This window comes from Rhodnius prolixus, unplaced genomic scaffold, assembly GCF_049639745.1.
Source record: "Rhodnius prolixus isolate KJV_2025 unplaced genomic scaffold, Rpr scaffold_2, whole genome shotgun sequence".
NCBI classification, from domain to species: domain Eukaryota; kingdom Metazoa; phylum Arthropoda; class Insecta; order Hemiptera; family Reduviidae; genus Rhodnius; species Rhodnius prolixus.
In genome coordinates, this window is record NW_027411592.1 from 25,127,777 (window position 1) to 25,155,325 (window position 27,549).

A 27,549-nucleotide genomic window follows, 5' to 3' on the forward strand; every position below is an offset into this window, starting at 1 on the left:
AATGTTATATATATGTAATATAAAATAAAGAAAATAAAGATATGCATATTTTTAGGACAGCTAATTATTCCAGTATTTTACCATAAGTAAAATTAGGGGGACTAAATTAAATTACAATTGAGAAATGAGTAAATATTGTTGAATAATCTACTTGTTATTAAATGTATGTTATTTGTGCTCACGAATATTTCGGTAAGACGAATTTAAGACTGAAATATTGTTTTGAATCCTCCGTGATTGAAATTTAAAAAGTGGCCGACTCTAACTTTGTTTTTTTCTACTTTAACATGCATGTATATGTGACTACTCAGAATAATTCATCACTCATTTTATCATAATTATAATAAAAAAATATTATGAATGAACTGGCCAGCATAAGGGTCTGTGACATCTAATAAATTCTAAAAAATGTGAAGGAAAAGTTAATGCAGTAAAATTACTTAAATTATATCAATGAAGTATTAATGAAATGTTGGGAACTGCTGATTTGTGTACCTTTTGGCGTTTAATCAACCCTTATACTTAACTTTTAAAACTGTAAGTTTTTGTTAAGGAGATTTTTGTACCTTTTGGATAGATTTTCCTTTTTGTCTATTTGCAAAGTTACGTCTGCTTTACAGATTTTTTAAAATTTGGAATAAGGTATTCTATCATTATAACCTGATAAGGTGTTAAATCGGAACCGTAACTACCACTGGAGAGATCTTTTTAAAGAATGATTATAGTTACGGTCCCCAAACCATCCTCAATAACCATTTTTTTGAGAAAGCGTTTTGAATAAAATAGGAAGGTATTTGTACGTAAATAGCAAAATTAAACTGCGATTTCAGTACTTCCTTTTAAGAGGAGCAAGAAAAATAAACTGCGATTACAGTACTTCTCCCTAAAAGGCAAAGATTTTGAATCGAACGACAATTCATTGATGTAAATCGGTTCACTCATTGATAATTTTAACGATTGCAGTACTTCCTCTTAGTAGGTGTAAGAGCATGATGGCACTTCACAGCCACATAGAGGAGCTTTAATCACTTCTTCGTGCTAAATTTTATCAAAATCGGACTAAGCTTTGTAGAAATATTGGTAATAATAGTTTCAGAAAGGGCCTTATTTGGGTGGGGCGAACTCCCCTCCTTATGAGGCATAGCGTCGAGACTTTTAAAGTACAAATCTGTACAAAATTTCGATTCGAATGACACTTCATTCATGAAAATCGGTTCACGTGTCGATAATTTGAAACGATTGCTATACTTCCCCTTAACAAGTGTAAGAGCAGATCGTCGCTTTATTGTTAGGTAGGGGAGCCCTAACCCTATCATCCTACCAAATTTTATCAAAATCGGGCCAAGATTTACAGAGTAATTAGTAATAATAATTTTGGAGGGGGCCTTACATAAAGGGGGCTAACTCCTCTCCCATTCAATGTACAGGGCCGAGACCCCCAAAAGGCACATCTACATAAAATTCCGAATCGAATGACACCTCATTCATGAAAATCGGTTCACGCGTTTAGGCGCTACGTTGTTTACAAAAAAGGTAACAACAACAAGAAGAAGAAGAAGAACAACAAGAACAAGAACAACAACAATTTTTGAAAAAGCCGTTTTTGCTCATTTTCAGCAACTTTTTTCTCAAAACCTATTAGATCTGGGTTGTTGCAAAAAATTACAGTCATAAAGGAGGATTTGCCCTTTATTTTAAAGAAAATTTGGGAATTTTATCTTTTATAGAAAAAGAGAAAAAAATTGTCAAAGTTGGGTGTTTTTCAACGTTACGCTTTTTCGTGCAGTTTTTGATGGTCAACCCTTATACAACTGTCCTACCGGACAGTTTTAATAAAGTAAAGTAGATAAATTGGGTGTGACTAACGTTTTGAAGAAGGACGGAGGGGCCGCACTGGGGAAAAAGTTGTGTGGCTGAACGGAGGGTTGGCAGCCCTTGTTTAAGGAGTAGCTAATAAAACTTTTATGTGCTGTATTTTTCGTGTCTAACCTGTTTCACACTGAATTTTGTCCGTGAACAGTTATACGCTATATTTAGCTTACTTTGGTGCTCTTTCATCTCCAACCGCGCCCCATCTTAACATACATTACTGCCTTCTGTATTTGCATTATTCGTATTGTAATCTTTGTTTTTTGTTTTTTTGCTTCTATCTCTTTTATACAAAAAAAAAAGTGAATTTTTTATTTTCTTAGAATAACCAATGAGCGTGAAGCTGTATGTACCTCAATCTGACAGTCTGTTTTATGTTTCTTTCTCTGACTGTTTTTGTGAATATGTTTCACCTAGAGAAGATTTTTGCTGTTTTTATTTCCTCAGTTTCTTGAAACATTTTCTTCTTAGACAGAAAGAGTTCATTTCCTGTGGTTTAGCACAATTGAGTTCTGTCGGAAAAAGCAGAGAAGAAATTTGACAGTATTCACAAATAAATACTAGCAGAATAATCACGCAAACTTGTGAAAAAGCGAAGACTCAGGTGGATAAAGGATAAGGACGAAGATATACTTGTAGTTTTCCCTCACTCTCTAATGAGTGTATGAGAAAGTGATCAGCTGCCCGAAGGACCATTATAGTTGCCATAATGTCCGAGACAATTTAGTCTGCGTACTCTATCCGTTATTTACAGTTTAGCCATATTCTCTTTCTCTTAAATTTACTTAGTTCCTTATCTCTCGATCTAGTAAATGTTCATGCCCTTAAACAAACTATTTATTATTTAATTTAATTCATACGTGACTCCTCCTGTCTATTAAGCTCTGTTACAGAGAAATGCTTCTGAAATAGGTAAATGATAATTATCAATTACTGTTCATAATTTTTGGTGACTGATTTAAAGTTTCACTAGAATGAAAAAATAACTGCCAGTTTCAGTCATGATATATTTTTATTATGCTGAGCTTTCGACCTAGGGACTAGGTCATCTTCAGGGCTAATGTACAATGTAATATCTATCGTCTGCTCAAACTCCTTTCCATCCTAGACTGCCATCCCAATCCACTATACCGCGACATAGCGTTCTGGACGCCCTGTTGAGGTTACTACTCCAGAAATCATTGATAAAATCCATGATATGGTGATGGATGACAGAAGAGTGAAGGTGCGTGAGATTGCTAGTGCTGTGGGCATCTCGAATGAACGGGTACATAATATTTTGCATCAACATTTGGACATGACAAAACTATCCGCAAGATGGGTGCCGCGATTGCTCACGCTTGACCAAAAAGGAAATCGTGTGAAATGTTGCAAGGACGGTTTGCAGCTGTTCCAGAAGAATCCGCAGGACTTTAAGCGTCGTTTCGTCACTGTGGATGAAACATGGATACATCACTACACTCCTGAGACCAAAGAACAATCTAAACAATGGGTTACCAAGGCGAAGACCGTTCCTTCGGCCGGAAAGATTATGGCGTCTGTCTTTTGGGATTCGCAAGGAATAATCCTCATCGACTATCTGGAAAAGGGTAAAACTATTACAGGTGCATATTATTCATCGTTATTGGACCGTTTGAAAACCGAGCTGCAAGAAAAACGCCCACGATTGGCCCACAAAAAAGTCCTTTTCCATCACGACAACGCACCAGCTCACACCTCAGCAGTTGTGGTCGCAAAATTAATGGAAATAGGGTTCCAACTCGTTTCACATCCCCCCTATTCTCCAGACTTGGCTCCCTCGGACTACTATTTGTTCCCCAATATGAAGAAATGGCTGGCGGGAAAAAGATTTTATTCAAACGAGAAGGTGATTGCAGAAACGAATGGCTATTTTTCAGACTTGGACAAATCCTATTATTCGGAAGGGATCAACAAACTAGAGCAGCGTTGGATGAAGTGTATAAGCCTAAAAGGAGACTATGTTGAAAAATAAAAAAGGTTTACCCCAAAAAATTAAGTAGTTTTTATTTTTGCACGGACTTTTCAAACGACCCTCGTACAGACCCAGAAGACTAAAACATATCCTACTCTAACTCTCTACACTAGCTGCAGGTTTTTCCTCTCCTTTTTTCCCTGCATTCCAATCCTCCTCACCTAACTTTTCTCTTTCTTCACTAGATAAGAAGGTTGAAATGTATAATACATTTACACTTCTGTATTTATTTTGTGTATATATTTATTGTAATAAATATTTATTCTATTCTAAAAAAAATGTGATATTTTACATTATTAAAGGGTTGATGTGTCTTCTGTCTTGTCTTTTCATGAACTGACAGTCCCTTTAATGATGTAAAATAGTACATTGTAAATTATCCCTGAAGATGACCTAGTCTCTAGGTCGAAAGCTCGGCATAATAAAGTTTATTATGACTAAACTGGCAGTTATTTTTTCATCCTATTGATAACTGTTATGTCAATCGTTTCTCTGCAGTTTTGTCCAATACTTCTCCAAATTAGATTCTTGGGGCATTAGGAAAAACTGCAGCGATAGAGGTGGAGCTACTACCATTGTGGCGGCCATTAAGAGTGAAAAACTGCGGAATATGTTAGAAAATAATGACTAAAATGAACGATCAGCGAATCCAGGAAAAAAAATAGTCACAAGTCAAAATGATAATGGAAAAAAAAATCATGGAATTAAAGATTAGGAAGCCTAAAAAGATTAGTTTGCGTCTCACTGGCAGTAGACTTCTCTGTATCTTGAACTTTTTTTTTTGAATTAGGTAGTCCTTTTATTTCAAAAATTAAAAATTTATGGCTTAGGCCCAATAAATCACAATGTTATTATTTCTATCGGTGAAGTTCGATTTCATTGCTTTAATTTCTTATATCGCGCAATATAACGTTCATAATATCCAACAATTCAGCCAATGAAAGTGCCACTTTGATGAAGTTAAGATAACTTTGCGCTAGCACTAGATTTGTGCTAGATCCAATTTCATTAAACAAAACGAACAATAACCTGGAAGTCAAATTAAAACTATTTTGCCTTTCTTTAAGTATTATTTACTCCTTGAATCCTTTTAAAATAACAATAAAAAAAAAAAGCGACTGAACGAAGTTAAATGGTGTGATTCATGCAATATACATGCATACATAAATAATGTGCCTCGCAAAGCGGTAGCTGGTAAACTTCGTTATTATGTAGTGTTTGCTGTGTTTGAGATTGTTCGTGTGTTGAACAAACACTTCTAGGCTGGGAGAACATTGTTCGTCGGCCTTGTTTGCTTTGTTTGTTCCCATTGATGGCGATATGTTTTATATAAACAAAAATTATGAGAGTAATTTTTATCGATATATTTTTCTACAGGAACTAACTGCAGGCAGGTAAATGTCCTTGTATTGTCATTTAAGTCGATTCATTTTCATGAGTTTCTTTATTTATTAATGCTTAATTTATGAGTTAGAATGGAAATCGTGGGAGGCATTTTTCGAAAAACCTTAGATAATGAGAAATTAAATCTGTAAATTGTACTTCCTTTTGCGGAATCGTCTCCAAACTCAAAATTTTATCTACAAATTTTAAGACATAGTTCTATACATAAGGGGAAGCCTTCCAAATATTTCTCTTTAATGGATTAATACAGGAAAAATGTAGTTGTAGATCAACATGAGTACCATATCTACATATATTGTGGTCACTATCGCTTCAACTTCAGAACAAAAAGAATACTATATAGCTTCTACTGGAACTAGTTTCAAAGTTGTCATTAAATCGCATATGATATGTTAGGTTGCTCTGGAAGTTAAATCAAAGCTTCGTTCCATACCAATCTACTTTTTTCAAACAATATATCAATAATACTGTTCCACCAAGTGGGCGCCACAGTAGACGAGCGGTTAGAGGCGAGGCCCGCAAAGCTAATATGTACTGTGGTATTGGGTTCGATTCCCGGTTTTTAGGACTTGGATTTTATTTAATGTTTAATAAGAGAACTTTATAGTAAAGTATGTTTGCTAGTCGCCTCCGTCCACGACACCTTATCGGTAGTTGACAGTTACTTCCAAGATATGGTTGAACCTTACTCAGCTTATTTTTTAGGGGCCACAATAGGTGCCTGTTGAAAACCTTTAGAGTGGTTAGGCCGACATTTTGGTTAACCAGAAATATTGAATATTTGAGAAAGGCATGATGAATGATACACTCGCTCTGCAATGCAAATTGATTGCATACGTGTACTAAGAAAAGTAGTATTTCGGAGACTAGCATTAGTCATTAATATTGAGCTGTTCAAGTTGGAACCATTGTATTTATCTAATCATTTATTGTAAGTAGGCAAATATTTATTTTTCAAAACTTAAGATTTAGTTAATATATAATTTCCTTTTGGTTGTCCGAGAAAAAAAGAATACGATAAGTATAAAATTGAATTAATAAAGATTTGTGATTGCAGGATGAAGATGAGCAAAGTTGGCAACCAGACAAACTCTCAGGATCCGCAGGCGGTTAATTCGCGGGTGTTCGTCGGCAATTTGAACACATTTCAATGTAGCAAGACAGACGTTGAGAAAATGTTCCAGAGGTACGGTCGTTTAGCCGGTAAGTCTGCCTTACGCCTTATGGATTAGTTTGATATTATGGAATGTGAATATTACTAACATTTCCCATCTTATCCAAAGATAAAGAATTCTAATGTAACAAATTAAAGTAAAAAATGGATCGTGCATCTTTTATTCAAATTTACTTTTTAAAGCCGCCATTAATTAACTAAGTCAAAATAAATAGAGAAAATTATTATAAAATTAATTAAATAAACCTTATAACAAATAAAACTAAATTAGATAAAATAATATTATTCAGTGTGCCTTATTTAAGCAAGTTGTTTCTTTGTAAATTGCAACTAACGAACAAAACAATGGAATTAAACTTATGCTTATTATTTTCATTATTTGTTATTTTCTGCATTTTCATACATTACATGATAAAACATTTTCTCTCTATTCTCTTTCTAACATTTTAAGTCCCACATACTCGACTGAAACGACAAGACGTGAACAGACGCTACAAGCTACTTACTAGACTACTTGACCGCAGATCCAAACTCCACTTGAATCACAAACTGACAATTTACAAGACACTGTTAAGACCCATATGGACGTACGGAGCAGAAGTGTGGGGCTCAACCAAACCCTATTCACTCCAAACGCCTGCAGACACTACAGTCTAAAATCCTATAGAAAATCCTAATGCTCCATACTATATTTCTAACCTTACCATTCACACTGACCTTCACATCCCTTTCGTCACCGACCTAATAAAGTCTCGCTACCGCAACTTTCACAGCCTCCTAGCTCTCCATCCTAATCCTCTCGTCCAACAACTCCCCTCTCCTCACCTTCCAGACAATCCTCCTCGTCGCTTGAAGCGGAGTTGGCCTAGGGACCTACTGATCTGAGTGTAATCCACTGAGAAAGAGTTCCATCAATGGGTGGTTACTCATACATGACATTCATGAGAACTTAACCAGTTTCATCAAATTTACTTGATGCAACATTTGTAGCAGTTGTAAATGTGTAAATATCGTAAATGTCGTAAATAAAGTGAAAAAAAAAAAAAAATTATGTCAGATAAGCAGTATATACAACGCCTAAACAGGAGTCAGCATTGGTCCATTGTCCGGAAGCTTGTTCATGTCATACAATCAAATAAGTTTTGATTTTGCAAAAAAAAAAAAAAAAAAAAAAAAAAAAACGCTGAACGAGCTCAGCCCCTTGGTGATTTCAACAACTATCTGGATCTGAGTGGAAAAATGCACCCAAGCAAAACTAATAGGTATGCTCCGCTGTGTGATATGATCCGGGTGCAGCTGGATATTGTCTAGGAATTATTGGGCCTGAAGAGAGAACGAAGCTTTAGCACAAAGTTTGGCAAAAGCCTTGTAAATATACGTCTAACTACATCGAAGACACCACAAGAAGAAACAGAGTTGATGGTAGAGTAAAGTTTCTGCTTCTTTAAAAAAAAAAAATAGCGCTACTGCTTCGATTGACTCGAGATAGTAATCAGAGGTTTGAAAGCAATGATCTGGAACAAGCCGAGAAAGTCTACAAGGAGAAGCAAACAGTTTATGAAAAATACTTTGGTTTCTTTCAAGGAAAGTACCGCCGTTCATTTGTCAGTAGGGAATTCCAGGTACGCGGGCCCTGTTTAAGTGCAAGAAGCGCAGTGCCTGAACTTAACTGCAGTTTCTTTTAAAGAGGATCACATTGATCCAAAAAAAACTTGACTGCCATAGCTGTATTATGGATTCCTTAAGAATAATCATGTTTGTACTTTTATCACATGTACGCATTGTAATAAAATAGTGCTTTAGGGGAAAGACTGTCCAGTTCGTTCCCCAGAACTGGCCTTAATAATTTCCTTAAGTTAAATAACAGTAGCAATGCAAGTTGTAGGGCTAGGTGTTCAAGTAAGCAAGTATAAAGAAAAACGTCGATTCTTTAATTGAAAACTCTAATTAAAAACAAAAACAGCATTTATTAAAGTTATACTTCCGTTCGTGTATTTGTAAACTTGCAATTTTAATTTGGACGGTCACCCAAGTCTCATTAACTTGATCTCCGGATGTCAGTGGTCCGGGTGCATACCTGTTGCTTTTTCAACTTACTCTACATGGGCAGCTAAGGAAATTTTCGACATTCATAAAATTATTTCTGCGTTCTACTTCATTTCTAGTGGTCAAATTATTTATAGTAGGGGTGAGGGAGGCACATTTGAACAGAATTTACATTTTCTGTTACAGAGTGCACAGAATCGTATTACTGAACCTTTTTATTTTGTTTTCTACTACTTTCAAGTCTTCTTAACAGATCTATATCAATCTATAACTGTTGTTGGTACTTTACATACATATCTATATTTTTTTAATTTAATTAAACATTTAGTCAAATGTTAATATCTGCCCCACTGGTGGGGGTAGCTTTGAACACAATATAAAATGGAAAGAAATGATACTACTTTACTCTGAATCTACCTTCTATCAGTTATTTCTCTCACTACTACATTACTTTCTCTTTTGAACCACTGAAATCTAGTTCAGGGTGTTGTACCCGAAGTGATGGGTTTAGGAAGTTTGAACAAAATATTCGGTTTGTTGCGCTCCTTAATGTAGCTTCGGACCACTTTCCCCTTCTCTGCGATTATACAAAAAAAAAAAGTCACAAACTTGCTGGTAGGTAGGGCACATGCGTCCTCCACTCCTTCCGTAAAAGAAAATATAATATCCAACACTTTTTGCAAGCAAATAGACTTTTGTAAATAATAGGTTTAAAAATACGAATTCCAAATGGTAATATGGGCTAACAATACTTACACCTTGTCCACTACAATCTTCACAATAAACTTCCGCAACAAAAATTTTACTTCCCCCATACAAAATATAACATTCCTCAATTCTGACTTTACCAAACAATGAAAACGAAAAGGGAAACTCTGTCAATTATACAGCAGGTCTACCACAAAATATGGAGAAAATTACCAATCATAAATGTTTTAAATATTTGGCGAGAAATTAAAACTGTTCAAAGGTGCCCCCCTATCACCACTTCACAAAAAATATTAAATTCATTGCGCTTCAAATTCTGAAGCCATTGACTTCAAGAGATTTTTTTCAGAAAACTGTCGGCTTCCGGACAGTGACCTCTCTTTGCGGGAAACATTACTCATCACCAAATAGTGAACTATAAGAGTGGCTCCGAGGAAGAGAAATCCAAGGGTAGGCTGCTGGAGTTGAAACCAAGAATCAGCGAGTGATCCATTGAATTAACCTCTGCACTAATTTTGCGCTTGCGTAGTATTATTACTATCGTTATGATCATATTACAATTCATTACATTCATTCATTCATTGCAATTTAATTTAAACGAGCCCTAAAAGTTATTGATACAAAGGAAGATAGTTATTTTATTGTTTGGATTAAAATAAAACAAAACAAACCAAAACGGAACAGCTTAATTGAGAGTGGAATGGACTGAATAAGGCGGCAAGTCACAAGTGCCAACTTGGCTTAAGAGATTGGATGGGAGTTAGCCAACAACCAATTAAATTTTAATCCTTTTAGTTTGTATCCTACCGTTTCTTTTAACAGGACAGCGCCACTTTAAAGGAACTATTCTAGTGTCCTAATATAAGATAAATATTTAATTCATCAACAATGCTGTCATGAATATCTACTGATTTGATAGAAATCACCCGATACACAAATTTCGAACTCCTACAATGGAATCTGAGTCTTGTTCCGTTACTTCTCCATAAAGTAAATACACAGCTAAGGGTACGTTTACAACGGAGCTGTGAGTATAGATGATAGCAGAGATGATAACTGATAGAGTAAAATATAATCGCTGATTAGTGTGCACACCGGAGCTGTGATACATGCAACATGTCCGAGTAGTGAAGAAGAGTTTTTATGTTCAGCAGCAACAAAAAGGTATATTTTAAAGAAAAAATGCTTTAGAAAATATCATGTACATCCCATAAATAAAAAACGAAGTACTTTGGGCGAATTTCACTATTTATATAAGGAACTTAGAAATTATCCGGATCGAATATGTGAGGATGGGTCCACCCACATTCGACTATATTTTAGAAAAAATAAGGTCAAAATTAAGAAAACTTTGGAAAAATTGTCATGGAAATCCTATAACCATAGAAGAAAAACTAGTGATTACTCTTAGGTAAGTAATGATTTTATTGAAAAAAAACAACAAATAAATACACATGAAAATAAATGTAAGCACGATTTAAAAAACAAAATATTGTTTAAAAGTAAATAATAAAATAATAACCAAAAATAATGAGTAAAGACAGCACTAAATAATTTTGAAGCTCCGATACTGGAGTTCAGCTAGCAGAAAAATGAAAAATTCAATTCTATCATCTATGCTCGTTTATAGCAGCGCGTATGAGTCACTAGTCGAAGCTTCGTTGTGCACGCTCACATAAGAATGTACTAGGTTATTCTATAAGCGCTGATGCATCACTGCTATCATCTCCGCTATCATCTATGCTCACAGCTCCGTTGTGAACGTACCCTAAGGAATCAGTACAGAGAAGTAAAGATAACTTTACTACAGTAAGGCTACGGAAGTATTGCGATCTAGTCAAATTTCATGTTCTCACAAGAAATGTCCTTTGAAGGCCATGTGAGTCTTAAAAAATGGTTTTACAAACTGATCTACAAAATTTGATATTTATTTTTATAGTGAAGTCAAATTTAATTTAGGAGTCGGAAAAGAGTGGTTTCGGGGAAATTGTAATGTGAGTTTAGATAAAACCTCAAAAGTGCAGGAAGCGGAAACGTCCCTCTAAGGACTCCAATGGTACTTACCTTTAAGTAGTTATCATTTCACTGAAAATATTTTTCACTTTTTTTCGTGATTTTCTCAAAAATGAATGGAAGCAAAGATTTATATGTAAATTACGTATTATATTGCACACATGCAGATCTAGTACATTTTTTAAAAGGATTCTGAGAACAAATAGAGGAAGGCAACCTCTCAAATATAATTTCAATGTGGTGGTCAGTTTTACAATCAGGAAAGATGTCAGTAAGGATTAAATATGTTAACAAAATTTGGAGTTTTAAAACATTTTTGTTATGTAACCTCTAGAAATGTCTAAATTAGAAAAATTATTTTCTAAAATAAATTATGACTGGGACAAGAGAGAAGATACATTTCTGGGTCGCTTGCAAAATTATCATTTATCACTCCTATAAATACAAACATAAATGAAAGCGTTAGTTATATATGTATATAAAGATAACTAGGCACTGAAATAAAGTCAGCATTTCCGTTTGGTTTACTTAGTGGCGGGCTTGTCGCCAGATATGCATGTCAGCATACGACACGGAATAATTGCAGTAATACGTAGGCGAATAAGTTACTTTAGTAATCAGTGCCGAGAAAAATCAATCACAATAAATGAGCTCTACTACAATAAGGTCACTATCTGAAAAACTATTTTAACCAGTTAAGCGTGGAATTTATTTTTTTTAAAAAACCCACAATGACGTGTATTCACGTCGAATGTAGGGCAGAACAACCAAAAGTTTACAAGGTCATAATAGTCACTGCAAGCACTTTTTCTGCAATCTCTGGGGCTTGAGTTTACAGAGCATTCTGTGCATTTCAAAATCTTGCACCGCTTTACGTATGCATTGCTCTAGTTAACTATAGGCGCAAGAGCTTTTACAAGGAAGAAAAGAGCTTTGAATTCTGTGCAAAATGAAATCATGCTCGTACTGAGGTCTGAACCTCTATCTAAGGTAAAAACGGCATTGCACAAGGGTTGAGAGCTTCTATTTGTGTGCGTAATTCCCAATCTCTAATGCAGAGACCAAACATGTACCAACCACTTATCATTTGGCTGACTCCCTCCACCCACTCCGTATAAAATACTTGGCAGTTCTATTGGTAAGATAAAGGAAACATCCCACCAAATAATATTCTTACTGTATTTTATTAAAATTTCGAGTTTTTATAGTTAATGGCAATTTTATATTTTTTCACAACGTGTATACACGTCAAACGCGCTTAAGTGGTTAACAATAAAATTAAGTAAATGGTATAAAATAATTGAAGTTGATGATAATTTAATGGCAACTTGGGTAGATTTCCTGACCAGTCTAGCTGACTGATTCAGTAGCAGTGGGTCAAAGGTGTTAGAATTGCCGGTGATGTAGGTTGCTAAGAGTTTGCGAGAAGATGTCATCTCATCTCAGTACACTGTACTGCAGTACTGCAGATAACTTAGTTATGGACAAAATTCATGTAACTATTCTATCTTGATCGTAACTTATCTTGATGTTAGGCCAGTTTATAGAAATGGTTTGAAAATATGCCTTGAATTGGAAGGAATATGTCACAAAATAAGCAATTTCTTAATTCTCAGACTGCTATAGAAGCTGAAAGAAAATATGGGACAAAATGATGTTCTGTGCAATGTACTTGGCCCCTAGGCCAAAATCCTTACCATAAAATGCTTAAAACAACAATGGGAAGATATATCGTGGGTACTTCTTGAAGGAAGAGAAATGGTTCAGGAATGAAACAAGCCTAGAAGATATGAATGAAAGAATAGCAGAGCTGATCGGAGTAACAGATGTACAGTGGACCAGATCTTCACGTGCCCATAGGCCTATTACTCGGAAAGCACCACCCTTGTACTCCCTGTAGGATGATTTTGGTCGCTAAATTGTCTTCAGATCCGTAGGTGGGACTCAATCGAAATAAACAGGTTCGGCTCCCAGCGAATTTTAGTTTTAGAGTTACTTTGTTCATAGACCCACAAACATGCACTTCCCATTTTCTGATAACCTCTTTATGGGACTCTCTTTACGGGTATTATTCGGGGGAAACTCAATTTCGTTAATTTGGCTTGATACTGCCCATAAAAAGTGTGAACAAATGGTACCTTCGCAGATGCTTAAAACAAATGGAATAAAACTTTTAAAGCTTCCGTCTATTGAAAGCCCAGTGATGTTTCTAAAAGAAAGGGACGTAACAATTCTGAATCGAATAGTGAGAGAGTCAAACTGAGCATGGTGTGGAAGAAGATTAGACGAGACACATGGATGCGGAAGTAACAGAGTGTGAACACCGTCAGCTGAAGTGATGAAGAGATTAAAGATGGTCAGAAAGTGAGGTGTCAGGACTACTGCGCCCCACTCTGGCTGAGTGCTGACGTATATCTGCGGATAGAGGGTTGGCAAGAGAAGAGATGTTCATCTTTTCCCCCTGTCACAGGTGTACCAACCATGTCTTTCTTTCCACTAACAATACTGTCGCAGGATCACTTCCTTTACTACGACATTTTTAAAAACTTTTATTCACTTCATTGATGCACCTTTCGCTTTAATCACTAAAACACTTACGTAATGTGTCTCACGATTGCTGCTGCATTTATTGAATCAAAATAAACGTCTTAGCAATAGATGACGGAGTGGGGGGGATCACCATATTTAATTCTATCTTTGCCAACATTTCTTCTCCCCCTCAATATATTCCATTATCGTCATTTTTAGGAGAGATTCTCCCATGTCTAAGAACTCATGCATCGAAAGAATTTTGCATTAAAAAGGGATCGGGACCACCGTCAGCGAAGATATTGAAAGAAAAACAAGTGTATGCAAATTTGTGTTCAGAGTTAACTTCTATTAGAGTCGTCAATGTTGATGCATTTTGAATGCCATGGAACTATCTGCGTTGGTGCTTTGAGCTTCCGAATTGGTTCGTTTTTGTGTTTTTTGAGGTATAGGCAAAATTACTTAACAGACAGTGGTAGAGCTAGACCAGCTAGCTCAACAAGTCAATTGTCGTCTGTAAGCAGTGAGGTCGAAACAACATCGATTGAATTAGAAGGCAGTTACGCCTCTTCTGTTAATCTTGATTTGTTAGCAAGGAGTTTAGTGAGATATCGTTATCTCCAAGCATTGTACCCAGTGCTACTCGAACTAGGGATCATTCGAGTACATTCTTATAACCACTAAACTAAACTCTAAAACCAAGAAATTGCGTCTTTGGATGCACTACCGTTTTAGGCGGTCTGAGGGTTTGATTCGCATGCATTCTTCCAAATTGTTGTAGGAAATCTTTCCTATCTATTAGAGCAGCGAAGTCAGCTTAGAATCTCTCTTCATCTCTTTCTTTGGTCACATTCTTCAGAAGGATTTAGTGGCAGTAAGAAATAAGAAAAAACTATAAAATAATGAAGAAATGACCCATCGTTAAAATCCCAAATTTTAGCAAGTTCTATCACGTTCTGGCTAGCTAGCCTTCATTCCAAGGATTGGGTCGCTGCGGCAGCTCTACACACAAGCCTAAGATGAACACCAAGGGCGTCCGGCATTGTTTACTACATAGATCATGGAACTTGTGCAATTAAAGTCGGATTTTTGCATTGGGTGGCCGATACCCAGCTCTGTATCTGGCTACGGTTTGCCTCAGCGCCTTAGGATATGTTAATTCTTTGAATTAGTTGTTCCCTTGTTTGGCGACCTGTTGCTTTTATTAATTCCCATTCCTAACTTTGGAGTTCCTTGGTGCAATTGCGACCATTTACCCAGGAAAATGCTTCATAAGCAGTTCTGAGAGAGAGGAGGATTAAGATTCCCTCTGAAGTGTCGTTTAAGCGTTATAAAAGACATCATTACCTATGTTGTATTAATAAGAGGTAAATATCAAAGTCAAAATCCAAATTTGAAAAAAATCGGACGAGAAGAAGTGCTACTAGTGGATTTTATGATTTTATATTTTAAAATTAATGTAATGTCTTTTTTAAAAACAATAATGCAAAAGAAGAGTTAATAATCCCACAGTTGTAACAGCCAACTTCTATACCTGGATGCACCTCTTAAAAATGAGCACAATTTATTCAAATTTTTACCATTTAGGTATTCACAAAGTTCTACCTCTGTGAGTACTTCTCTATTAAAATACTGCTAGTCTATAGGAAGCCAAAATAGGGCAGACTGCGATGAAGTGCATTCATTATATTCTCAATTTCACGCAAATTACACATACAGCAAAGCTAACGCTCTTCATTATTAAAATGTTAATATTTTAAATTGAGCGCTTCACATCTGGCCTTTAAGATGAGCTTCGCATCAATAAATGAGTTTGTGATGTTTTTTTTAAAGGAGTACTGTTACAAATGGTTGAGAGTTCAACAAGTTTCAATATATTTCGTTTAATCTGAAATGCCTTTGTAAATGAATTAACTGATATTTGAAGGTCGCAAAAAGTTGAGTCGCAATGAGGTGCATACTGATATTTGATCATCTCAATGATATCATCCAATAAGGGTCATTCAATAAGTAACGAGACAAATTACTACTGCTCAAAAACAGCTAAATTGATCCGTATGAAACTTTCAGGAGATAAAGTTGGCAACCTTGCGATGACATCTGATCAGCTGTTGAATTATATTTTGCAAACATAACCTCAAATTTACTCAGTTAACGATGGCGAGTCCGCTCGAGAATTGCACCGTGGAAGAACAACGTGCCGTGATCAGATTTTTAGTCGCGGAAGGTGAGAAAGGTAGTAAAATCCACAAAAGAATGTTAAAAGTGTACGGAGACAATTGTTTGAATCGTTCGAACGTTTACAAATGGGTAGAACAGTTTCAAAGTGGCCGTACAAAAGTTTCTGACGAGCAACGCAGTGGACGACCGATCGAAGTTGGGACTTCCTCTCTCGAATCTCGGATTGACGCGTTAATTCGGGACAATAGGCGTATCACCGTTGAACTGATAAGTGAAAAAGTAAACGCGAGTGTTGGAACTGTCCATAACATTATTCACAACAAGCTGCAGTACAAGAAAACCTGTGCGAGATGGGTGCCCAGACAACTCACGGACGCTCACAAAGAAACCCGGCTTCAAATCAGTCAAAAGTTGAAAAATCGATATTCGACTGAAGGAGAAGGTTTTTTTCAAAAGAATTGTAACGTGTGATGAAACATGGATCCACCACTATGAGCCAGAGTCAAAACGACAGAGCCTTGAGTGGAAGCATACGACTTCTCCCATTCGGAAAAAATTCAGGACCCAGTCATCTGCCGGTAAAGTCATGCTTACAGTATTCTGGGATTTTCAGGAGCCAATTTATTGAAGGCCAAAGAACAATCAACAGCCAGTACTACAGTGGCATGCTGGAAAACAAGATAAGACCTGCAATTCGAACGAAACGCCGTGGGCTCTTGACTGAAGGCGTGATTTTGCTTCATGACAACGCCCGTCCACATACGGCACAGCTGACCGAAAGAAAAACTTCAGAAACTGGGATGGGAGATCCTTCCACATCCCCTCTACAGCCCCGACCTCGCCCCATCAGACTTCCATCTGTTTGGACCCCTTAAAGATGGTCTACATTTTCGATCCAATGAAGAGGTAAAAAATCAGGTGCAAAAGTGGCTTCGAGATCAACCCAAAGAATTTTATGCCAAGGGCATTTACAAATTAGCAGAAAGATGGGACAAGTGTACGAGGTGTGTTCAAAAAGTAACGGGAATTTTTAAATTTCGCGGGTTTGGAGAGTCTGATTGTAAATTTTTTTTTTTTTATTATGTTGGTACACATGCCCCTGAAGTACGATAAAATTTTCAGTAATATTCATTGTTTACTTCTTAAGTGGCAGCCGTTAAGGTTAGACGTGTTTTTCGAGCTTGGCGATTTTTGTTTGTTAAAAAAAATGGATCAAAGAATTTGTATTAAATTTTGCGTAAAAAATGAAATAAAGTGTAATAAAGTGTGTGAAATGTTAATAAAGGCATATGGTGAGTCTGCTATGAGTAAAACAAGGATTTACGAGTGGTATAAGCGTTTCCAAGATGACGAACGACCTGGACGTCCAAGCACATCAACAACCGATGAAAACGTGAAAAAAGTGAAAGAAATGGTTATGAACGATCGCCGAATCACAATCAGAGAAGTCGCTGATGATGTTGCCATATCAATTGGCTCATGCCATGAAATTTTTTCGGATGTTTTGGGTATGAAACGTGTGGCAGCAAAATTTGTTCCAAAATTGTTGAATTTCGAACAAAAACAGCGGAGAATGGAAGTTGCTCAAGAGTTACTCAATGAAGTCGACAACGATGCGGATCTACTGAAACGTGTTATAACAGGTGACGAAACATGGGTTTACGGATATGATGTCGAAACTAAGGCTCAATCGTCCCAGTGGAGGCATTCTGGATCGCCAAGACCGAAAAAGGCTCGACAAGTGCGGTCGAATGTGAAGGTTATGCTCACTGTGTTCTTCGATTTTAATGGCATAGTGTATAAGTGTTGCTGGGGACTATGTTGAAAAGTAACCAAAGTTTTGTACTAATTCAATAAACCGTTTTTGAGCAATAATAATTTGTCTCGTTACTTATTGAATTTAGTAAATATGGCAGAAATTTTGTGCCACATATTAATAAAATAGCTAACTCCCAAGGATTTGGTACGAGTCAATTTCAGTTCGTTTTTTAAAAAGAAAAACTATTTGTATTAAAAATTTAAGCTTTAGAAGAATATTTTATTTTATTTTTTGCTATTTTTTGGGTAAATTTTTTTAAAAATTTAATTTAGCAAAATTTTAATTTTTTGTTCCCGTTTTATTAATACCAAATCATATTTATATTAATCATAAAATTTATTTTATAGTTCTAACAGAATTTTTATTAAAATCTTTTTGAATTTAAACATTTATAATTTTTTTAGTTATAATTTTTCATTTTATTGCAACTCATGCAGACGGAGTAAATTCCATGCATTATTTGTATTTTGTTTTTATGTTTCATACTGCTGTAATATTTTTTTGAATTAATAAATATTTTATTATTATTATTATTTATTTATTATTTTAAAATTGTTGGAACAAAACTTTTATTACTAAATTGTGGTAAGCAAAAGTCATGCGATTGTTTAACATCAGATTTCTGAATAAAAAATATCATCAGAAAAAGAATGGATTTTCGCCTCAGATAGGGACTTTTCGAGAAAAAAAATTGGTAAATCCTTGAAACTCCTGCCTCAAATTTCCTTTCTGCATGCCTTATAAAAGCTTAGTTCATAGATTAGGCTACAACCCTTAGATACAGTAGGTTTTGTTTTACTTTATTTTATTTAATTTTGAAAACAAAAAATTCTTTAAAAAAATGTCGGTTTTTTATGGAAGTACCAAATAGATTGAGCAAGTGCTTTTTTCCTCATTCCAATTAGTGAACAACGTCAACTGTGAACCAGCTCATCTGACCTAATGAACTGTCCATAAGTTTGTTTTAGGTGGTTTGCTTCATACAAAAAGTATTAAATATTTTTTTTCTGCGCGCAGAATGTAATTAGAAAGAGAAAAAGGGCCGTTCAGAAGAGAAAGGGAAAAGCCGGCCGAGCGAGTTGGTGTCCGAAAGGGCCATTCGGCCAGATCTACTCATTGTATTTCTTTTTTCTTTTTTTTTGTTCATTATGGAACAAAAAATGAATTAAAAACATGAAAATGCTCGGCCCTTACGAAGAAATTTCCATTTAGACGGTCATCCAAAGTTTCATTTACTTGATCCCCGTGTAAGACAGCCGGCGCACGAACAGACTCGTGTGTATATCAGCTCGTATGTATGCTTGTAACTCTTTAGGGATTGTGAACTAATCTAGGGCAGCGAAATGAAAGGTGAATTAAGTATAATGTAAATTATTTTTTAAATAATTTGCTGAATTCTCTCAATTTTTTCTTTATTTATCCCAACTATTATAAAGGATAGCATAAAAAACATGTCAGTTTTTTTAAATTTTGCGTAACAGTGTTCGTATGATAAGCAGCGCAAGTGTTCACGTCTGATTTTGGGTTTAGATTTAATTTCCTAAGTTTCTTCATGCTTCTAGTACAGTCGAGCCTCCCATAAAGGACACTCTCACTAGCGGCCACCTCCATTTACGGACAGTTTTCCGGAATTTCCCCGTTTTACCCCTATACACTTTCTATATAAAAGAACCTCCGATTAACGGTCACTCTACATAGCGACCGCCGCGGATATTGATTTTGGGGAACGGATATTATATGTTTCACCTCCCACCAACGACCACCTTATTATTAAAAGTTCCTTTGACGCGGTGATCAAAATAATTATCCCCTCTCAAGTTTTTGATTTTTACTGTTTTTTTCCCTAAAGTTTTCTATACAGGGTGTTAATTTTAAGAGGAAGTTTGATCCTTTGCATGAAAGATACTCGTATTGATCACTTAAATATGTGGCCGGAGGTTTCCAATATTTTTGGTAATTAAACGCAACTCTCCCAAAATTACCAAAAAATTATAAAAACCTTCTTGTTTGTAACAGATGTAAAATTAATTTTTAGCCATTTTGTGTATGCTTGAGAACATTTAAAGCTCTTAACATTTGATTTTTCTTAGAAAAATCACTCCGAAAACGACTTATTTCCCGATATTAAGAAAAATACTAGCTTTAAAGCCTTGGCAATATTTTTAGTAGAAAGGGGATGAAAAAATACATAAAAATGACCTATCGCGTGCTCTTCTTTCTCTTTGATAACAAGTTAAAAAATTGAAATATGATTAATAAATACCAGATTTTGAAATGGCCTAGCACCTTTAATTTTGAAGATATCGAATTGCGGTTTCCGGTTTCTTCCATAACTTTGTATACTCTTTAAAACGGTGTATATGAAAATGGGGGTCAACTGCGAACCCTCACTTTTGGTTGCGCGGCAGCCGCGTATGAGCGCAGGAATCTAAAATCAAGTCACATATTCTGAAACTAGAGGTGACAGGCAACAAATTGTTCCTTTTCCATTTTTTGCTCAGATCAACCGTTTAAGCATGAAATGCATTTGAGCCGTCTTAAAATGAACATCCTGGATAAGCCCCTTCCTTTGTACCATTTTAAATCATCTTTCAATATTATTTTAGGACGAACAATATTATTTTTTCCGATATGTCTCCCAAACGATAGCGGTTAACTCTAGAAGATAAAATAAATATGTTGGAAGATTTTGCAAAAACTAAATCGAGCCATCGTCAACTTGCCGAAAGGTTTGTTCTATTTTTTTAAGAATAGATGATAGTATGATGATAATTTTACCATAAATCATTATTGTAATGAATAAATGTGATGATTCATATGAAATTGTTATAAAAATTATTAAATAAAGTCAATAATATGTAGTTTTTTGATAAATTTTTTGGATAATTAAGAAAAATTTAATGCATATCATATAGCTAAATTATTTTGCAATTATGTACGTTTTTAAATCTATTAACTAGGGAAGGGATTAGCTATGAGGTTAGCATACTGGACTCCCACGCGGAGGTCCCGGGTTCGAATCCAGCAGCTGACCCTTAGATTTTCTCTTCCTAGGAGCTTCTTACAGCTCACTGTCCGGTGATGGACAGTGTTGTCTGTAACGAGAGAACACTGTCCGGAGGCCGGCAGTGCACTGGAAAAAGCTCCGGGCGCTAATGACCTCAGCTGTTGATGCGCAAAAAAAAAAAAAAAAAAAAAAAAAAAAAAAAAAAAAAAAAAAATCTATTAATAATAAACAATTTTTAAGTAGATGTTTGGAAAAAACCCATATTTTTTCATTATGAAACTGGCCTACACTCCTAATAACGGCCACCTCCAAACAGCGGCCACTCTGCTTTCCCCGTCAGTGCCCGTTATTGAGAGGTATTTATAATCTGATAAAAGTTGTTAAAAACTTGGATTTGTCTGCATCAAAGTATTGACCAAAATAGAATACTATTTAGAGGCGATGTTAATTGGATGAAATATTAGATATTGTGGGCCGGCGTTTGCATGTGTAGACAACGAAGATTAGTAACAAAGGAGCTAGTTGATTAATTATAGCTCCGACTAGACGTTGACAGCCTGATTCAGCTCGCGAAGTAGGGGTGCGTGCAGCTCCTAAAGGCGGTTTAGTAATGTGTAAAGGTAGATGTTTATTTCTCGCATTTTGTTGAGTCGCCTCGCTCCCCGCCGGTTAATCGCTCCCGTCCTGGGCACACCACACACACACACGGAAGCAGATCGAATTGGATTTCTCTTCCCTCTGTGATGTTCACTTGCTGGTCGCCGCCGAACAGCTGGCCAATTTCCAGACTCCTCTATATTGGCTGGGTCCATCACCCACCACATATGCGATCCTCTCTCATTCTCTTTTTTCCTTCTCCTGGTAAACTCTTTGTAATGTTTATCCTGACCGAGTTACCCTAGCAGCTATTTCCTTTCCGCCGCCGGCGTAACTGATTTGTATACATTAGCGTATGTATTATACTTAACAGGTTAACGCATAACATTTTTATTAACCTAAAACAATATTGAATGAAATTGGGCAGTATTTATTTTATCAATAATATTATTATTAGTTTGGTAGAAAATTTTTGTCGTGTACTTTTAGAGATGTTTCTCTCAATGATTTATTTAGATAACGCTGTGAGGACTATCCTCGAGCTTATTTCCTGTTTTCAAATGTTTTCAGAACCACAGTAACATGTCGAGGAACCGATTTCGGATGATCTATAGGGTTGGCAAATAAGTCCGTCCGGTTTTTGAGGGTGAAATAAAACTCTGGGTACATATAATAGACATAAAATTTATTTTAATCTACAATATATTCACCATTATTTACAATAACTTGTTCCCATCTTTCGACCAATTGCATAATGCCCACGTTCAAAGAACGTCTGGGGTTTATTGTCAAAAAACTGATCCAAGTGGTTTTTGATGTCCTGTTCGTTTTGGAATTGCTTTCCATCCATGGAGTTCTGCAGAGACCGGAATAAATGGTAGGTCTGGTGAATACGGAGGATGGGGCAAAAGGTCCCATCCAAAGCTTAATAATTTATCGCGAGTGACCAACGAGGTGTGGAGCCTTGCGTTGTCTTGGTGGAAAACAACACCCTTTCTATTGCCAGTTCTGGGCGCTTTTTTAAAATTGATTGATCCAACTTTGTTGATTGCGAACAGTATAGAGTTGAATCAATTGTTTGTCCTGATGGCAATAACTTATAGAAAATAACACCCTTGAAATCCCACAAAATGGAAAGCATAATCTTCTTTGGATGCAATCTGGGTTTTGACGTTCTTCTAGGTGCTTCACTTCTTGGTCACCAAGATTTTCTGCGGACTACATTATCGTACAGTATCCACTTTTCATCTCCTCTTACTAACCTTTTCAAAAATGGGTCGATTTGTTGCCGTTTCCGGAGTGAATCACAAACAGAAATGCGTATTGCCAAGTTGGCTTCGGTTAGAGAGTGAGGTACCCAAGCATCAAACCTGGAAACGTACTCGAGTTTGTGTAAATGGTTTTCTACACTTGTGTGCGACACATCTAGTGCCATAGCAATTTCTCGCACTGCTTGGGTGGAATTTTGATCAATAATAGCCTTAACATTGCTCGTTTCAATTTCTTGTAGGCGACCAGACCGTGGAGCGTCATTGATGTCAAAATTTCCTGAACGAATTTTGGCAGGTGCGGTCGGTTAAAGAATCATACCCATAAACACTGCAAATTTTTTTATGGGCTTCTGCAGCACGGTTGCCTTTTTTAAAATGGTGCAGCAAAATATGCCGAAAATGAATTATCTCTTTTTCCATGTTCACGGTGCAATAGCAATCACAATACTAAGCTAAAGTAAACAAGAATTTGCAGAAATGTTTGTTGACATATTACAAACAGAGTAAACAATCCACCTTAGGGAAAATCCATCAGATAAGAAATGGATCGTAATGATATAACAATAAACAGAAAAACCGAGGACTCGTATTTGCCAACCCGACATTTTTATGATTCGAACTAAGAAAAAGTGCTGCTAGAACGTCTCGGCAATATTATAAAACATAATCTAAAAGGAGAATACATCTATACAGTACACTGACCAACTAAAATATCTAACCCAAACCGAAACTACCTTCAAACAAAATTGCTTTAGATTTAAAAATAACTTTTACCTTGCTAGTGACAAATTAGCAATGGAGCACTCCTCATCGGCCAAATTGTCTGCAATATTTATGCATCATGAACGCGTGTTCCACCATTGAGGGGACAATACAATGTAAAATTTTAGGCACATTATGTAGACCTTTTAATCTAGACCACTTACTTACTACTCACACTCAAATTAGATGTAGTCATATGTAAATTATTTTCTTAACTAATCAGACATCGCCATTACATAAATTGCACACATAAATATGAGAACAACAAAACTCTTAACTTCCTGGGTATCACACTTAATAAGAGAAAACTTGGAATTCGGAATAACCAGGAAAGCCCACGTCCACAACCGTTCCTATCCTGTTCAACATAAACTAGTCGCTCTGTAATACCTAAATCTCTTGTACTGACCAACTATCAGTGAGAACTCAACATCATTCGCTCAATAGCCTTTATACCACCAACATTGATAATAAATTACTGATTACAAACAAACATTACCCAAACCAATGTCAAAACTTATTTTCACCTCACAACATATTCGCCACTTTTATTTACATCGAAAACGAGATATACAAACTAAGTAACCTTCTCTAGAACTAGGCCTCAAAAACACGCTTAGGACCAACAAAAAGCTTTTATTTTTACAACTATTCCACTTAAAAGAAACTGATATAATTTGGTAACTTGTTAGCAGTAATTCTCTTGATTGTATCAGTTAGTAGTTACTCTTTGCAAAATTTAAGGTGATACACTTGATAAGATTTCAGGACTTGTTATTTATGACATTAATACATAAAAAAGGCTTCGAAATCAATTTCCAAGAACAACATGAGAAAACCAAGAATGATAAATTTTAACTTATTGACGATTAAAACGAAAAGATCAAAGAATACATCAAAAAGGTTTGAAGTTAATATCAAAATAAAACTTGAGAAAACAATGAGTGCCTAATTTTGAATTTATAGTTCAAGAAAGAAAAAATTAATTAAAGAATACATTAAAAACGAATAGAAACCTATTCCAAAACCAATATGGGGAACCATTTGAAATGTTAATTTCAAACAAATAGTCCACTAAAGGGAAAACATTAAAGAATACATTATTAAAAGTGTTTAGAAATCCATTCCAGAAAACAATTTGCGGGAATTATGAATGCTAATTTTGAACTATAGTCCATTAAAGAAATACATTTTTAAAAAGAATCAGAAATTCATACAAATAAAAGATTTTGGGAGAAACCCTGAATCCTAATTTTAAACAAATAGTCCACTAAAGAAAAAAGATTAAAGTATACAGTATGAAATAAAATATTATTTGCATGCAACGACAATAATATAAATGAAATGTAAAAGAATCAGTTGATAATAAAGTCTTACCTTGTTTAAGGAATATAAAAAGTTCATCAGCATCTCAATAGATTACCAGCCCAATAGAACTAGACAATTTTTAAAATAATTGAATCAACACTATTTGCACTAAGACTGTATATCACGCACTAAGGATAACTTAAACACAATTTATAAAATAGAACTTCTCTTGAACACGCACTAATATTTACTTAAAAAAATCAAACAAAACAAAGAGACATGACTAACGAATTAAAGATGGCCGCCGGTAACTAGTTAGAGAGATCAGCTGGTAAATTTAGGATATCTATGCTGAGTTACTTTTATTTATTAATTTTATTTATTTATTTATTTACCATTCACACTCTAACAAAATAAAATGTTATTAATAGATGGGCAATTTGAGAATTAGGAATTTTATTTCATCGATTTATTTTAATGTTGACTTTAAAATATCAAAGAAGATACAAGAAAATCAATGCAAATGAAGTAAAATCTGGTATAAACACTCAGACGACCTTTATTTTCTTTCAGCCTAACATTTTTTAATTAAAAGTCACTAATTACATTTTATTTTGGTAGATTGTGAATGGCGAAAAAAAAAACAAACTAACAAAATCTTCGTCAGTGTGCTTAGATAACCTTCATTTACCAGCTGATCACTTTAGCCGGTTATCAGCGGCCAGTTTTAATTCGTTACTGATATCGCCATGTTAACGTGACTTTTTTAGTGAATGTTAGTGAGTTTTAAAGTGATGTTCTATTTTATAAAAAGTGTTATTTTTAGAACGTTTTATACGGTTTTAGTGCAAATAGTATTGTTAATTATTTTAACTAGTGTCAAGTGCTATTGGACTGAAAATATTGAGATGCTGATGAACTTCTATATTCATTAAACCAGGTAAGACTTTAATAATTATTGATTTAAATTTTAATTATATTTATATTATTGTTGCATGCGAATAACATTTAATCATTTATTACTTACAATTAAGTAATTACGAGTGTTAGTGCTGCTACGTTTTGACTAAGTACAGTGTTATTTTAGTTAATTCTTTAATTTTGAATACTATAAAAAGTATTAACATTTATGTCTAACCCTTTTTGATGTGTACTTTAATCTTTTCTTTTGAATCGACTGTAAACAAAAATTGGTGTTTATTGTTTCCGTAATGTTTTTTGGAACTGATTTTTAAACCTTCTTGATGTGTTCTCTAATAGTTTCTTTTTATTGCATTACAAGTTCAAAATTAGCATTTACGATTAACCCCTATCGTATTTTGGAATGGATTTCTAAACTTTTTAATGAATTTTTAATCTTTTCTCCTGTGGAAAAAAGGTTTTAAATTAGCATTCATAGGTCCCCTAAATTGATTTCTAAACCTTTTCATTTTAATCGAGTGTAAGCTCAAAATTAACATTGATGGTTATCCCCTATCGTATTTTGGAATGGATTTCTAATAATTTTTAATAATGTATTCTTTAATATTTTCTATTTAATGGAACATAATTATTTCATAAATACAATAAATTTAAAATTATTATTCGTGGTTTCCCCCTAATTGTTTTTTAAGCCTTTTTGATGTATTTTTTATGTTTTTGCTTTAATCGACTATAAGTTGAATATTCGTATACTTGATTTTCTCATATTTTTTGGTCAATCAGTGAGGGATCTGAGAGCGACAAGTTTATGTCTAATAGGATGGTAGGAACTGTTGTGTATAATAGGTAAAAGTTATCGTTAAATCAAAAGTAATTTTGTTTAAAGGTAGTTTCGGTTTGGGTTAGAGCTATTAATTGGTCAATGTATGGTAGTGTGTTTTCGTCTTTTAGTTCCTGTTTTACAATATTTAAAGAGTCTCTGACTGAGAAGTGTAAAAATAAGGTGTGTAATGTCAAGGGATATGAGACGTGTGATGAGATTGTTAGTTCTGTGTCTTTCAATAAGTAGATAATGTGTTGTGTATTTTGATTAAACAATATTAATGAATTTTTTTGGCGTTTATTTATGCTACAATCAGCGCGTTGGCGCTATAAGTAACGGTGATAACAGAACAATGAATAACCGAAATATACAAGTGGAGAAGTTACCCAGTGGTAACACTCCAAAACTTTAGGCTGTTAGTCGCTCTCTTCACTTAAGAGGAGATCACGAGGCCACTGCCTCTTAAGGCGTCTTGTTCGGGTTGTCAGAAAGAGTTCTTGAAGAAATATTTTTAGCTACAGGATTTATATGAGATTGCAGGTTGAAGTGGAGTTTTCTGTATCTTGTTATCGTAATTTTATTTGAAGGTAGTTTCGGTTTGGGTTAGAGCTATTAGTTGGTCAATGTATGGTTGTGTGACAAAAGGAATGTTAAGGTCAGTGTTTATCGTCAGGTTGGAGGCATAAAATGGAGTGTGTACAATAGTTCGAAGTATTTTAGATTGAAGAGATTGATCCTTTGGAGATTGGAGCGTTTGGTTGAACCCCACAGCAATAAAAATTTAACGCAGTAAAATTTCCTAAATGATACTATTGTTGTAAAATTTAAATGAAACATAAGTTTTTTCTTACGTTTCTAAATGGCTGAAATCACGAACGAAGTATGAATGAAATGTTGGGTATTTGCTGATTTCTGTGACTTTTGTCGTTTAATGAACCCCTACACTTAACTTTTTTAATATTAAATATTGAATAGTAAATGCAAGGATATTTTTAAAATGAAACATTTATCTCTTGCAGAAAAAAAAAAATCTGTTTTCATCAGGGGCACCGTAACATTGTAGATCTTACTATAGAAATTAGTGTGACAAGATCCGTAGTGTTAAGATTGATCTAACTACATGT

At 35.0% G+C, this 27,549-nt stretch overlaps 1 protein-coding gene and 1 long non-coding RNA gene across 12 annotated transcripts in view; one reads left to right on the forward strand and one right to left on the reverse strand.

Moving 5' to 3' along the window:
- The window catches only part of LOC141449305 (uncharacterized), an 84,103-nt gene extending 59,121 nt beyond the window's left edge, over positions 1-24,982 (reverse strand). For all 8 annotated transcript variants that reach the window (XR_012455450.1, XR_012455446.1, XR_012455452.1 and 5 more), the window contains exon 1: positions 24,751-24,982. This is a non-coding gene — a long non-coding RNA (uncharacterized lncRNA). The remainder of the gene's footprint in view (positions 1-24,750) is intronic.
- The window catches only part of LOC141449304 (uncharacterized), a 455,386-nt gene that overhangs the window by 157,599 nt on the left and 270,238 nt on the right, over positions 1-27,549 (forward strand). For 3 of the 4 annotated variants that reach the window (XM_074118586.1, XM_074118587.1, XM_074118588.1), the window contains one exon: positions 6,324-6,469. In XM_074118586.1, coding sequence (XP_073974687.1) covers positions 6,325-6,469 — 145 coding nt within the window. In that variant the 5' untranslated portion in view covers position 6,324. Of the gene's footprint in view, positions 1-6,323; positions 6,470-25,096; positions 25,622-27,549 lie in introns of those variants that run through there. The other variant, XM_074118589.1, reaches the window with a different exon arrangement.